This window comes from Falco biarmicus, chromosome 6, assembly GCF_023638135.1.
Source record: "Falco biarmicus isolate bFalBia1 chromosome 6, bFalBia1.pri, whole genome shotgun sequence".
Taxonomy (NCBI): Eukaryota; Metazoa; Chordata; class Aves; order Falconiformes; family Falconidae; genus Falco; species Falco biarmicus.
The window spans coordinates 54055277-54067092 of record NC_079293.1 but is presented as its reverse complement, the minus strand read 5'-3'; the positions used below and the strand labels follow the sequence as shown (position 1 = coordinate 54067092).

The following is an 11816-nucleotide window of genomic DNA, read 5'->3' as shown; positions in this document are numbered from 1 at the left end:
TTCATTCAGGCTGAACTCCCTGACTTTTGGGCATGCACAACTCAGCAGATGAAACACTCCGCGAGTACAGCAGAACGAACCACTGACGTCTGCCCTGCAACAACACGCCAAGAAAAGGCGTTTCTTTTCTGTGCCACCTCTACCCCCCAATAACCCCCCCAGATTTTCCTTCATGTCAGCGCACACCCTCACCGCCCCATCTGCAGCTGCACGGACCCTCCCCAGCAGCACGGTGCTTTGTCTGGGCTCAGCGAGGCTCCATGGACCGCCAGGATCTCGGTTGCCTGGCACACCTGCAGGCTGGGCAGTCTATGGGATGCTTACAGTTGGAGGGACTCAAAGAGCAAGAGGGGACTGGGACTTGTCAGACGCCACCCCGGAAGGCTGGAAGAAGTCAGATCCTTCTGCCTCCAGCTCCTGGACTGTGACAGCAAGGTCCACACTGCCGGCCAGACAGCAGAGCACTCCCTTCCTGGAATACACTAGTAGCTGGACAGGATACGTTTGCAAATATAATCATCCACAAATCTCCCTCAGATTAGGTTACAGGACAGCGTTTCGACGGCATGCATTACAAAGCTCCCTGGAAGGCTTGGCTGGTGGATCTGCTGCTCTCTCTGCTCATGACCCATTTTGGCTTTCATCAAGAATCATGACACCAGCTGCCTGGGTCATCTAGGAGGCAGGGAGGGGGAGAGCAACCCTGGGCTGGAAAGGGAAGTGGGGAAGGAGAACAGGAGGAGGAGGAGGAGGAGGAAGGGGGAGGATAGAAAGACAGTGCGGGGGGAGAGCCAGTGAGTTGCTTTGCTCCAGTTGTGAAGATTTGAATCCCAGTTCTGAGCTCTCGGCAAAGGCTTGCTGGGATACCTCATTCCCTGTCCTGTGCAAAGGTCTGTGATTGGGGATGTGGTGTGCTCAGTGGGCAGGGCCCCTCCCCTGGGCTGGATCCGCCTCTCTTATCCCCCAGATAAATTACTAGTGTCCTCACTAAATTCCTCGGCTTTCTCTCTCTCTCCCTCTCTCTCCCTCTCTCACACACGCTCACTCCCTCCCTCAAACACGGGCAAAGCGGGGTTGGGGGGCGGGAGGGTGGGAATCCTCTCTGGACTGGTATTGCGCCTTGGTGCTGGCGGGGGGGGGGGAGGGGGGGGAAGGGAAGGAAAATTCTGGCACCCCTTCTCTCCTCCAACGCCTTGAAGTGATCTGAGGAGCTTCCCTTCCCCCCCCCCCCCCCCCCGCCCCTTCCCCCCTTCCCGCTGGTCCCTTGGCATCTTCCAGACCATGTCCACTGGGTCCCTCAGTGATGTGGAAGATCTGCAGGAGGTGGAGATGCTGGAGTGCGATGGCCTGAAAATGGATACTAACAAAGAGTTTGGGGCGTCCACCGAGAGCAACGAGGAGGGATCCAATGGCGAGAATGGCTCCCCTCAGAAAGGGAGAGGGGCCTCGGGCAAGAGGAAAAAAGCTCCCCCCAAGAAGAGCCCTTTAAATGGAGTGAGCCAGGAGGGAAAGCAGGTCCAGAGAAATGCTGCCAACGCCAGGGAGAGGGCGAGGATGAGGGTCCTTAGCAAAGCCTTCTCCAGGCTTAAGACCACCTTGCCCTGGGTGCCCCCAGACACCAAGCTTTCCAAACTGGACACCTTGAGGTTGGCCTCCAGCTACATCGCTCACCTGAGGCAGATCCTAGCCAATGACAAGTACGAAAATGGCTACATCCACCCAGTCAACCTGGTAAGTCACAGCCCGCTGGGGCCAGGCACTCTGTGTGCGTGTGTGTGGGGAGAGGCGGGCGAGGAGCTGGGATTGGGGCATGTGCAAGGAGGAACCTTCACTGTACTTCTCACGGACAGTCTGGTGCCAGTGGGGTGGCAAGGGATACTGCATGAGGAGGGGACAGGCTCCCAGCTGTCCTCCCACCCTGTGCTCTGAGAGCTGAGCCGCCCAGGCCCCATCCGCTGCTCCTAGCAATCCCCTCCAGGAGACGGACAGGGGCCACACTGGCCACAGACAGGCAGGGACAGGCTTCACTGCCCCAGAAACGCCTGAGAAACCTCCACAGGTTGATGATAGCTTTCTAACTGCAAGCAGGTGGGTATAGGAATTTGGGTTAGAGAAAGGTATGTTTTAAGAAGGATCCAATGAGCCAGGATTTATTCTTAACCCTCCTCTCTACGCTAACGCTTCTTGCCGTAACAGTCCTCTCGAGCCCTAGGTTTTTAAAGACAGAGCTCGCGGGGCTCTGCGCTCAGCCGCTTGGATTAGCTGGGTCCAGGACACTTCTACGTGCGTAAACTGGCAAAGGAGAAATAAGTACCAGTGCGGACTCCCCAAGGAGGGTGGCTGCCCCAGGCACGCTCCGCAAAGCCTCTCTGGGCTGTGCGATGTCGCTGCTGCTGCTCCCACCACCCACAAAAATCTTTCCCGAACAGCCCGGGGTCTCCCCGCCATACCTGGCTGCCAGAAAGATATAGTTTTCAGCTCTAAAAATACATGCCACTGATGCAAAGTGGGGGTGGGCAAGATCTGCCTGGGCTCTTTTCAGAAATCCAGCCTTTACATTGCCCACACGTGCAGACGCCACCAGACCAAGGGCTCTCAGAAGGGTGATCTGGGGGGCGTTTCACCAGGGTCCGGCCCTGCCTTTTGAGTGCTGGACGCTGGGGGAAAGAACGTTACCTGCTGTTTCAGCTGATAAGGGCCTGGGAGAGATTTTTAGGGCTAAACCCAAAATCCTCAGTGCAGCAACACGGGATAAGAAACTATGAAATAAACCAAACCCAGCACCCAAGGCAGACGCAGCACGCACGGCCACCCCCGCACGGAGGCACACCAAAACGTGCCCCCCGAGCCGCGGGAGGCCAAGGAGGGCAGCCGGGCGGCTCCTGCCCCCGGGAGCCCGGCAGCGGCGGCGGGGCGTGAGGCGGCTCCCGAGGGGCAGAGCCCCCACGCCGGTCACGACCAAAGGCGGGGTGCGGCGCGGCGGCGGCGGGGTGCCCGCGGCGGCCGTGCCGGGGAACGCGGCTGTGTCGGGGCCGGCGCGGCTCCCTCCTCCCTCTCTCCCTCTCTCCTCCCTCCCTCCCGCCCGCTGCGGACCAGACGGGCTCCACCGCCCCGAGGGCGCCCGGGGGATGCCCGCCGCGGCTGGGAGGCGAAGCGGCACCAGCCTCCGGCGAAGGCAGCGGCGAGTGCCCCGGCCCGAGCCGCGCAGAGCGCTCCAGGAGCAGGCTCAGGCGGTGGATGCCGGGCTCGATCCCCCGGGGCGCTCCCGAGCTGGACCCGCTGGCGCAATCGGCGTTACAGTGTGCATTTTTCCGTATGTAACCCCCTTCCCACCCGTGTCTTTTCCCGGCTACAGACTTGGCCTTTTATGGTAGCCGGCAAACCCGAGAGTGACCTGAAAGAAGTGGTGAACACAAACCGCTTGTGCGGCCCGACGGCATCCTGAGCCCCGGCGGCCGGGCCAGCAGCGTCCCGGCGCGGCCGGGGAGCGGGCGGCGCGGCGGGCAGGGACACGCCGCGGCCCCGCCACTGCCCCGGGCCCCGTGCAGGGCGGCGGGGAGAGCCGCTCTCCCGGCGCAGAGGAGACCAAATGTGCCCTAGCAAAGACTCCACCCCGAGAGATCCCGACTCTATTTAACTTTATTAAATGCGTGTACAGTCGAGTGTCCTGCAACAACAGCCTTGCTGGTTCAAGCGCTACTAGAGAAAAGACAGAGATCAAACAAAACCTACCATGCGTGTATCTTTTGTCTGAGACCTGTGAAATATGTAGATGCCTAGAAAAACTGACTTTGACAGTCATCTCTATGAAGTAATTCACCCGAAAGATATATAGATATATTTTCTTCAAGCAGGTTCTGCTCTGTTTCTGTGAATAAATCTTCCTTTCCACTGAACACAGAGCGGTGTAGTGTTCGTTTCCGACTCTCGGGCTCGGCGGGGAAAGACCGCGCCTCCGCCGGCCCCCGGCGCTGCGCGCAGCGGCCGCGCTCGCCCGGCGCCCCGCGGGGAGCCCGCCCCGCCGGCCCGGCTACGGGAGCGCCGCTGCCCCGGCGCCGCAGACCTGGAGCAAACGCCCGGCGGAGGAGGCGGCCGGGCCCGCAGCCCGGCTTCGCCGCGGGAGCCCGGCCCGGCCCCGCCGCTCGAGCAGTTATCTGTGGATGAAGCACAGTCGGACGGAGGATGCCCCTCTGGCCCCGGTCCTGCGTGCCGGGAACTTCTAATTTAAACAACCGCCTCCATCGATCAGCGCGCCCGTGGGAGATGAGGCTGAGATAAACAGGGGTGCGGGGCGCTCCCCCTGCACCGGTCGCGGCCGCCGGCAGCTGATGCGCCAGATCCCACCGCGCTGTTTAATGTTTCAGGGTTATGACCGCACTGTTTACAAGACGTCTTCGGTTATTTATACTGTTATTATTAGCAGAGGGGCTTTAAATTTCCGCTTCACTTGCTCTTTCAATACCGTCCCTCGGTTCCGTTTGATACCTGGGTACTTTCTGGCCGAAAGCAGGAGTGGGGCAGCGGGGGCTGCGGGGCCGCCCCGGGGCCGGGGGGGCATCGCTGCCGCCCCCCGGACCAAGCACCACCTGTCCCGGCCGGGTTGCGGGGGGCGGCGGTGGGGGCTGGGGGACGGTCACAGGCAGCGCGGGGGCTACGGACCCCCCGGCAGCTGCCTCCCGCCGGGCACCCCGTCGGGCAGGCACTGAGCTGCCCCGGGCATCCCTGCGGGCTGGGTGTCGTTCGTTCCTGCTCATAGCCCGCTGCCCCCCGAGATAAATGGGCGAGGAGGCAACGCGGCCTCCGGGCGACCCAAATTCACCAGTCGGGTTCATGCGCGGGCTCTGTTTAATTAAAGCAGCTCGCTGTGCGCCCGGGGCTAAGCAAACATCTCGGCCCTCATTATGGAAAGGGACGGGGCCTGCTGCATCATCCTAACGGTGTCGAAGGGAAAAGCTGTTGTAACTGCACTTTCTCACAGCTTTATCTCCGTCCCGCACAATTAAAATCAGACCTCCTTGCCTGGCTGACCCACACACAACTGCGCTGTTGTGAGTGGGGCTGTGCCGGAGGAGACACGCAATTACACACAGGGGCTCGACTGACTTCACTGCCAAAGGATCACCTTGAAAAGCCACAGGTCTTGCTGAACAGATGAGCAGTTCTGGTAAGCACAGTTGAAAGGGCTGATCTCTTCGCCACAGGCATTGGGAAATTCAGTGGGAATTGCTGTTCTCTTTAAGGGAAACAGAATAGAGCCCTCCGACCTTAGGCTAACTGCAAAGGACTGATATATCAAATGCACAAATACCACTGAACAACTTACCTACCAAATGTAAATTAACCATTGGGTTTAACCGCTTAATCTTAAATTAACTTAAATCTATACTAACTAATGTGTGCTCAGGACTCATAGCAAGGTGCTGTTTTCCTTCTAGAAAGCATAAACTGATAGGCATCTGAGATATGCATAAAATTAAGAATTAAATTCTGAATATTCTCACACCTGCTTCTTTGCCACCTTGCTTTGCAATTCTTATTAACTGCATGTAGCACCCTTCCCTCCTTTTTGAGTTAGCCATGTTCAGTGTTCATCCGCAACCTGAAACACAGCATGGAGAAAGAAGGGAGAAATGCAATAGTCCTCTGTGAAATGTGAGGAACACAGCTGTAACCGTGTGCCAAAAGCTGCAATTTAAGTGGAATGGTAAGACACACTGTTACTTCTTGTGCTGCTATTCACTTTATCTAGTGGTATAGATTGCAAGGCTCTTAGGGACTAAACTATTCCTCAAGCATCCTCCACCCTTCTCAGTCTTTGCCTCTGAACAACAGCTCAGCAACAAACAAAAAGGCAAAAAGCAATAAGCAATAAACGAAAGCAATCAGCAGTACACAGGAAGGTAAATAACAGCTTTACTCTGTAAAACAATTAGCGGCTTTATCTCCATTTTGAAGACAACAAACATATTTTCCAGAGTTATTTATGTGGCTGGGAACCCTTGGTCCATTGACTTCTTGTGTAAGGGCATAGTCCTGACAGTATTGGCAGCTGGCTTCAATGGCCCAAGATTCTTTGATTGATTAACAGTCTAACTGTGTATCTCAGGAGAACAATGAATGAAATCATTCCTCCCTCCTTCTGAGTGCCATTTTACAGAAAAATATCTGCAAACAGAAAATATATGTTTGGTCTGACTGAAGCAATTGATGATTTTGAAAGGAACTTGCAATGTGCTAAGGGAAACTGGGTAACTGGTTTAAATATTGATTTCAATGATTTTAAAGAAAGTATTTTGTTTGCTTTCTTGTTTTTCTGTACAAAGTGATGCATTTTAATATTAGCCGAAATATACTTATACTTCTTCTCTGTGTGGAAAAAAAGCTGACTTGATTTATCTTTCTGTATCTACATGGATGTAGATGCAGCTGTGTGAGTGTCTGTATACATTTCCTCCTAATAATGTCTGAACTCATTGCCTGATTTCAAGTGAATTTGACAGAGGTCTTAAAGATAACTAAATTGCCTTTTTTTTTTTTTTCTGAAAACAGGCAGCTGAGTAGAGAAAAGAAAAAAAAATCTTTAAATTCTTCAACTAAAGGAAAGGTTTTAACATGAACCCAGCCCTTATCAGATACCAGAGCATACAGAGCAGGGTGCCAGCTGTAGATGAAGCCTCAAACACTGCTTCAATCACAGGATACAAGTTAATAGAAAACCTGCTTATAGGCCTATGTGTTGTAAGATAAATATAATTCTATTATAAATTTATATATTATAAATAAGATAAATATAACTATCTATAACTGTAAGATAAAAACCTCTAAAAATAGTTTAGTCCCAACTGATTTTAATTTTATTTTTTTCTAAATGGAAGGAAACCCAGTTCCACCCAACTACTTCACAACCATTTTTCAGTTCAGCTAGAGATTAGAAAAATCCCTTATTTGCAGAGCTGCACTCAGTGCTCAGACTCCCAAGTTCGCTGCTCACATTGCACTGTTTAGCAGCAGTTTTCACAGTTTTTAAGGTCTTTAGAAGCAAGCATTTTTCCATCCCTTACAGAAAATACATTTTAGGCTTATCTTATCCTCTCTCTGGGATAGAAATTTGCCATCCTAAAACATCAGCGTAGCAAGAATGCCACTTTGCAGACACCTGCACAGTGCCTTGCTGTCCTGGGCGCTGACCAGGATAGCAAGGCCACGGTGATGGTCGTGCCCCCAGGCTGCAAGGTGCCCAAGGAGAACATATGCTAGACCCCTTATTCCTTGAAGTGCCTCCAAGGCTGAAACTCCCAGCTCACCTTGGAAATTAAAAGACTTAGAAAATCTGTGTCGTTTCTTCTGTAGGTAAGCTGGTTTGAACCCCTGATACAATGACGGGGTCACAAGCACAGGTTTGTTTGAAGCATTTGTACTGGTAACTCCACAGCTGTGTCTGCCCGGAAAAACGTGCTTCCCTGTAAATGAACTGCATATATTTTTCAAAAGGTAGTATTTGCTGAAACCCCATTGTCATTGCGATTCATTATTATTTGTAGTAAAAAAAATAAATGCAAAAGACATTAGCTAATTGCAGGTAATAAGCTGTCTAAAAGAGAATAAAACTCAAATGTATCTGGTGTACAAGTGGAGGGTATAATCTGATGAAAGTGCAGAGGATTTCTCATTTCTGTATGGATATCTGAATGTAGATAATCACTCATAGTCTCCCAAAAGGGACAGGTTTTCAAAAGAAATTTCAATGATATTGAAATGAAATTCAGTTTCAATGAAATTGAAATTTGTGGTGGCAAACAACAGAGCATTCTGTAACTTCCATGTATATATACACCTAGAAAACCTCCATACATAATTTCTCCCAACAGCCAGCAATTCAAATGGTCCATGTTCATTGCTGGCCCGTGTAGCACTGACAATTTCTGTATTGAGGCTGAAGGTGCTGCAAATGCAGCCCCACAGGATAAATACAGCTTTGTGCTTGTTATTCAGCTGCGCATTGCTTCATGCTTTTCAGCCCAGCATACTTTATGGGTGGGAAGCGGCACAACCAGTATTAACGGCTTTTTTCTTTCTACTGCAAAGCTACAGGTGTGTCATGGCTTGGTGAATTTCTTCAACTCTGAGATGTCATAGGTCTGACCTAAAAGTTATGCTGTGGGAAGGACGGCAAAAAAGCATGTGTTACCTTTGCAAGGACGGCTGCCGGCAGACTCCAAACCCAGCAAAGTTCTGCAAGTAACTGATTTTTCTTCAGTTCACTTCAGGCACTGGTTTATCTGAGCTAGCTGTATAAAAACCACTTAAAGTAGGTTTTTATAAAAAACTACTTAAAAGTAGGCCTAGGCATAGAGTCATCACACTTCCCAAATGTGGCGTGGCCATACCCTAGGGTCACAACAGTCCTGAGATGACGCATTTTCTTGCCTTAGAGTTTTGCCCTTAAACTGAAACTTGTAAACAGATGAAATGCGTTTTCAAGCCGTTGCACATGCGTGCAAACAGCTACACCATCCTCGTCCTCGCATGGGGAGTGGAAAGATCCAAACCTCCTTGCAAGGAAAAAAAGATCATAACAAAGGCAGGAGAATAAAAACAATGCAAATCCTTCCTTCACTTTAAATTCTAAAAGGCTGCTTTCCACAAGCAAGGAGAAAAACCCCAACCCTTACTTACATCTCAGGCTGCTGTGTAAACTATAAGACTGTATCCAACTGTAAATATGGATTATCTACACACTCAAATTTTCTCTCGATTGTTTACATACACGCTGATTAAGAAATGGGGATCAGAAACACTAGGGGAAAAAAAGGAAGGGTACAACTACACAGGAGACAGGAGGAAAGGGGGAAAAAGGCACAGAATAATTCCTCTTCCTCTGACTACTGCTCCGTCCTGATGAAAGGATGGGCTGGGGAAGGCACGAACTATCAGCAGCTCCATCACAGCCCAGTGGAGCCAGACCACCGGGGAGATGGAAACCGAGAGGTTGAGAGCTGCAGCTGCCTTCTCTGGGAGGAACATCTGCAAAATCCTGCACGGCAGCAGCAGGGGAGGAGGAGCAGGCACAGGCAGTGAGCATTCCCAGGGATGTGCTCACATAGATAACTGGCCCACTGGATGGCTTCCCAGGCTGCTGCAGCAGCACTTCCCTCCCCCATCAGGAATGAGGCAAAGACCATCGTGTGCAACAAGCAATCCAAGTGTCAGCACGGCCTCTTGCTTCAGCATCCTGTTTCTTGTGATGCTTTTTGATGGCTGAACTGACCAGAATGGGGGCAGTTCTTCCTCACTGATAACACAGTTTTGTTCTTATGTAGGAACTTTCATACTGCTGGCACCTCAGAGTCAATGCAGAAATTAAACAGAAGATGGCAGTTACCTCGGAACATTTGCTGTCACTTCATGACCAAATGGTTTTCTATAGGAGGTCGCTATCATTGGGAAGGCAAAGAGGCACAAAGCTGACAGCTGACCGGCTGAAGGTTCACACATAAGCTTGATATAGGCTCAGGGCACCAGCTCTTCTGGTGCACAAACTTATGAGCTGTTCTCCTAGGCACGCTGAAATCGCCAGGGATCTTTGCTCTTTGAATTCACTATAAAGATAGGAATAAGAAGAGTGTAGGGGAAGGATCCTCTCTTTCAGGCTATGTGTCTGCATCTACGCTTTCTAGTACAGACAAAACAGGCTATGGACCATTCTCTGGCTCCAACAGCCAGTGCTGTGGCCAGGGTCACATCCACACATACCTGCATTTTATTCCACTCTCACCAAAGGGCAAAGTCCCTGGCACACACTATTCTCAAACCGTGCTTGGATATTTTCTGGGAGGAAGTTAGTCAGACAGGCTGAAGGCACGCCAAGGACCCTATTAACAGCCAAGCACTACGAGAAATAAGCCTTGGCCCTGTTTTATTTATCTGTGTTACTGCAGCCTTAGAAGCATGAGCAGTAAAGGTACTTGATACCTTTGTCTCATCCCAGCCTCGAGCTCTTCTCACTTGTTTCCTAGATCAGCCTGCTATCTTCTTTTATGGGCCAAACATTCTTAGTGAGGACACTCTTTGCTATTTGTATCTTATAAGTAATATACGTTAGGACTAGAGGTCACTAGAAGCAAGGGGCCAAGTTCAAGGTGACATCATATCCTAAATTGTGACATTGAAAACCCCTGTTTGTTTGTTGCCCAACTCTACTAAGCTCTGCAGTACCTTTTCTACCTGAGCTGTGAGTTCCCTGATGCCAAAATTTGACGTATGCCCTCAGTATCATTTTCTTGCCATTGCCAAGCAGCCGCAGCATGTCAATCTCACGCAAAGATCTGGAACTGAGATATTCCCCTACTTAAAGTCCACAGGAAGGCTTCAGACAGTCAGTGGGTGCTGTCTGTGCATGCCTAACATCTTTCTGCTGGGCCAGGATGTGAGCTGGCAGGGCGAGCTGAGGTCAGCTTCCCCAGATTGTTTGGCTACAGCTACCCGTAGCACGGCAGGGAGACTGCTGAGGAGCCAATGTTACTATCTCCCCGTAAACTTTCTCCCCAGTTTCCCTCATACTTGGTCTTCTGATTTTACCAATTTCACCGTGATTTTCCATTACTGCCAACAAAGGTTGGTATGCATAGTCTGTAAATACCATTCAGTTGTAGAGGCTGAAACTACAGGTGCCTATTAAATTATTGTAAAGAAATGTATCCTAAAGAAAAACTTTACCCTGATCATTTGACTTTTATTTTGGGGTACTTCACTACCATGTTCTTCATAGGCTTATATTTTATTAAATAGTATACCTAGCTATATCTATTACATAAAATATACATATACACTAGGTAATATATATATACTACAGATAAATATGGCGTAAATATTTACATACTATATAGTATCTATATTTATTAATTATGTATATAAATACAAATATATAAAATAATATATTATAAAATTAAACAGATTTTTTACTATTGTGGAGCTGGTTTAAGTGCCACTTACAGAAGGGAGGTAACAGTTTAACAGTAATGGCATGGGTTACCATACTATACATCATCAGAAAAGTGTGAGAAGGCACAGCTGACTTTACAGTTTCACCTGATAAACCAAGCCCTGGAGTGAAGGATTTCTCCCTGGCTGATCTCCTGCCATAGGTTTACGGTTGTTCCCTGCTGCCTGCCAGCTTGGGAGATGTCTCATAATTAACCTGTTGTATCATGCGCATGTAGCTGATGACCAGTCCATACAATATCATTTCTATGGAATGTGCGAAAGACAGGTTGCTCCTTGGTACCTCCCCTTCAAATACTTCAATATAGTCTTCTGCACAGAGCCCACAGTACTCTAAGACACAGCTGCATAAAACGCTTCATCTAGCCTTCTCTGTGGGCTGCCTCAGAGGGCCATCCAGCTTTCTTCTCTGCCCCCTACACTACAGTTTACCTTGCACTGGATGTTATCCGATTGAAAATTAATCCTGTAAAAATAGAAAATCCAGATAACCAAGCATTTGCTTCAGTTTGATGTGTGATTTTTTTTACAGAAACTTGCAGTTACAGCTGATTAACAACATAATTAAATGGCATCTTCATTCACTCTCATTGCTGTAATTACAGGGGAAAAAAATATGGGCAGTGTCCTAAAGTTCAGTTATCCTTATTTTTACTGTGCTAGTGCTGGTGGTCCCAAGAAGCCCATGATTTCATGCTGCAGAATGTCCAAGCACAGGGAACAGCCTCCCTATAACTCCATCTCCTCTTTACGTCCCAAACTAGGGACTGAGAAACAAACACGTAGGAAAACGAAGTCACATGGTAAGGAAGTAA

The 11816-nt window shown here is 49.9% G+C and overlaps 1 protein-coding gene across 1 annotated transcript; it reads left to right on the top strand.

The window, feature by feature from the left end:
• Nucleotides 1-808: 808 nt before the first annotated feature.
• On the top strand, nucleotides 809-3896 carry TCF21 (transcription factor 21). Its single transcript, XM_056344330.1, has 3 exons — nucleotides 809-890; nucleotides 1279-1731; nucleotides 3356-3896. Exons 2-3 carry the CDS (start codon nucleotides 1282-1284, stop codon nucleotides 3443-3445), a joined length of 540 nt encoding a protein of 179 aa, XP_056200305.1. The 5' UTR covers nucleotides 809-890; nucleotides 1279-1281; the 3' UTR covers nucleotides 3446-3896.
• The last annotated feature ends 7920 nt before the right edge of the window (nucleotides 3897-11816 follow it).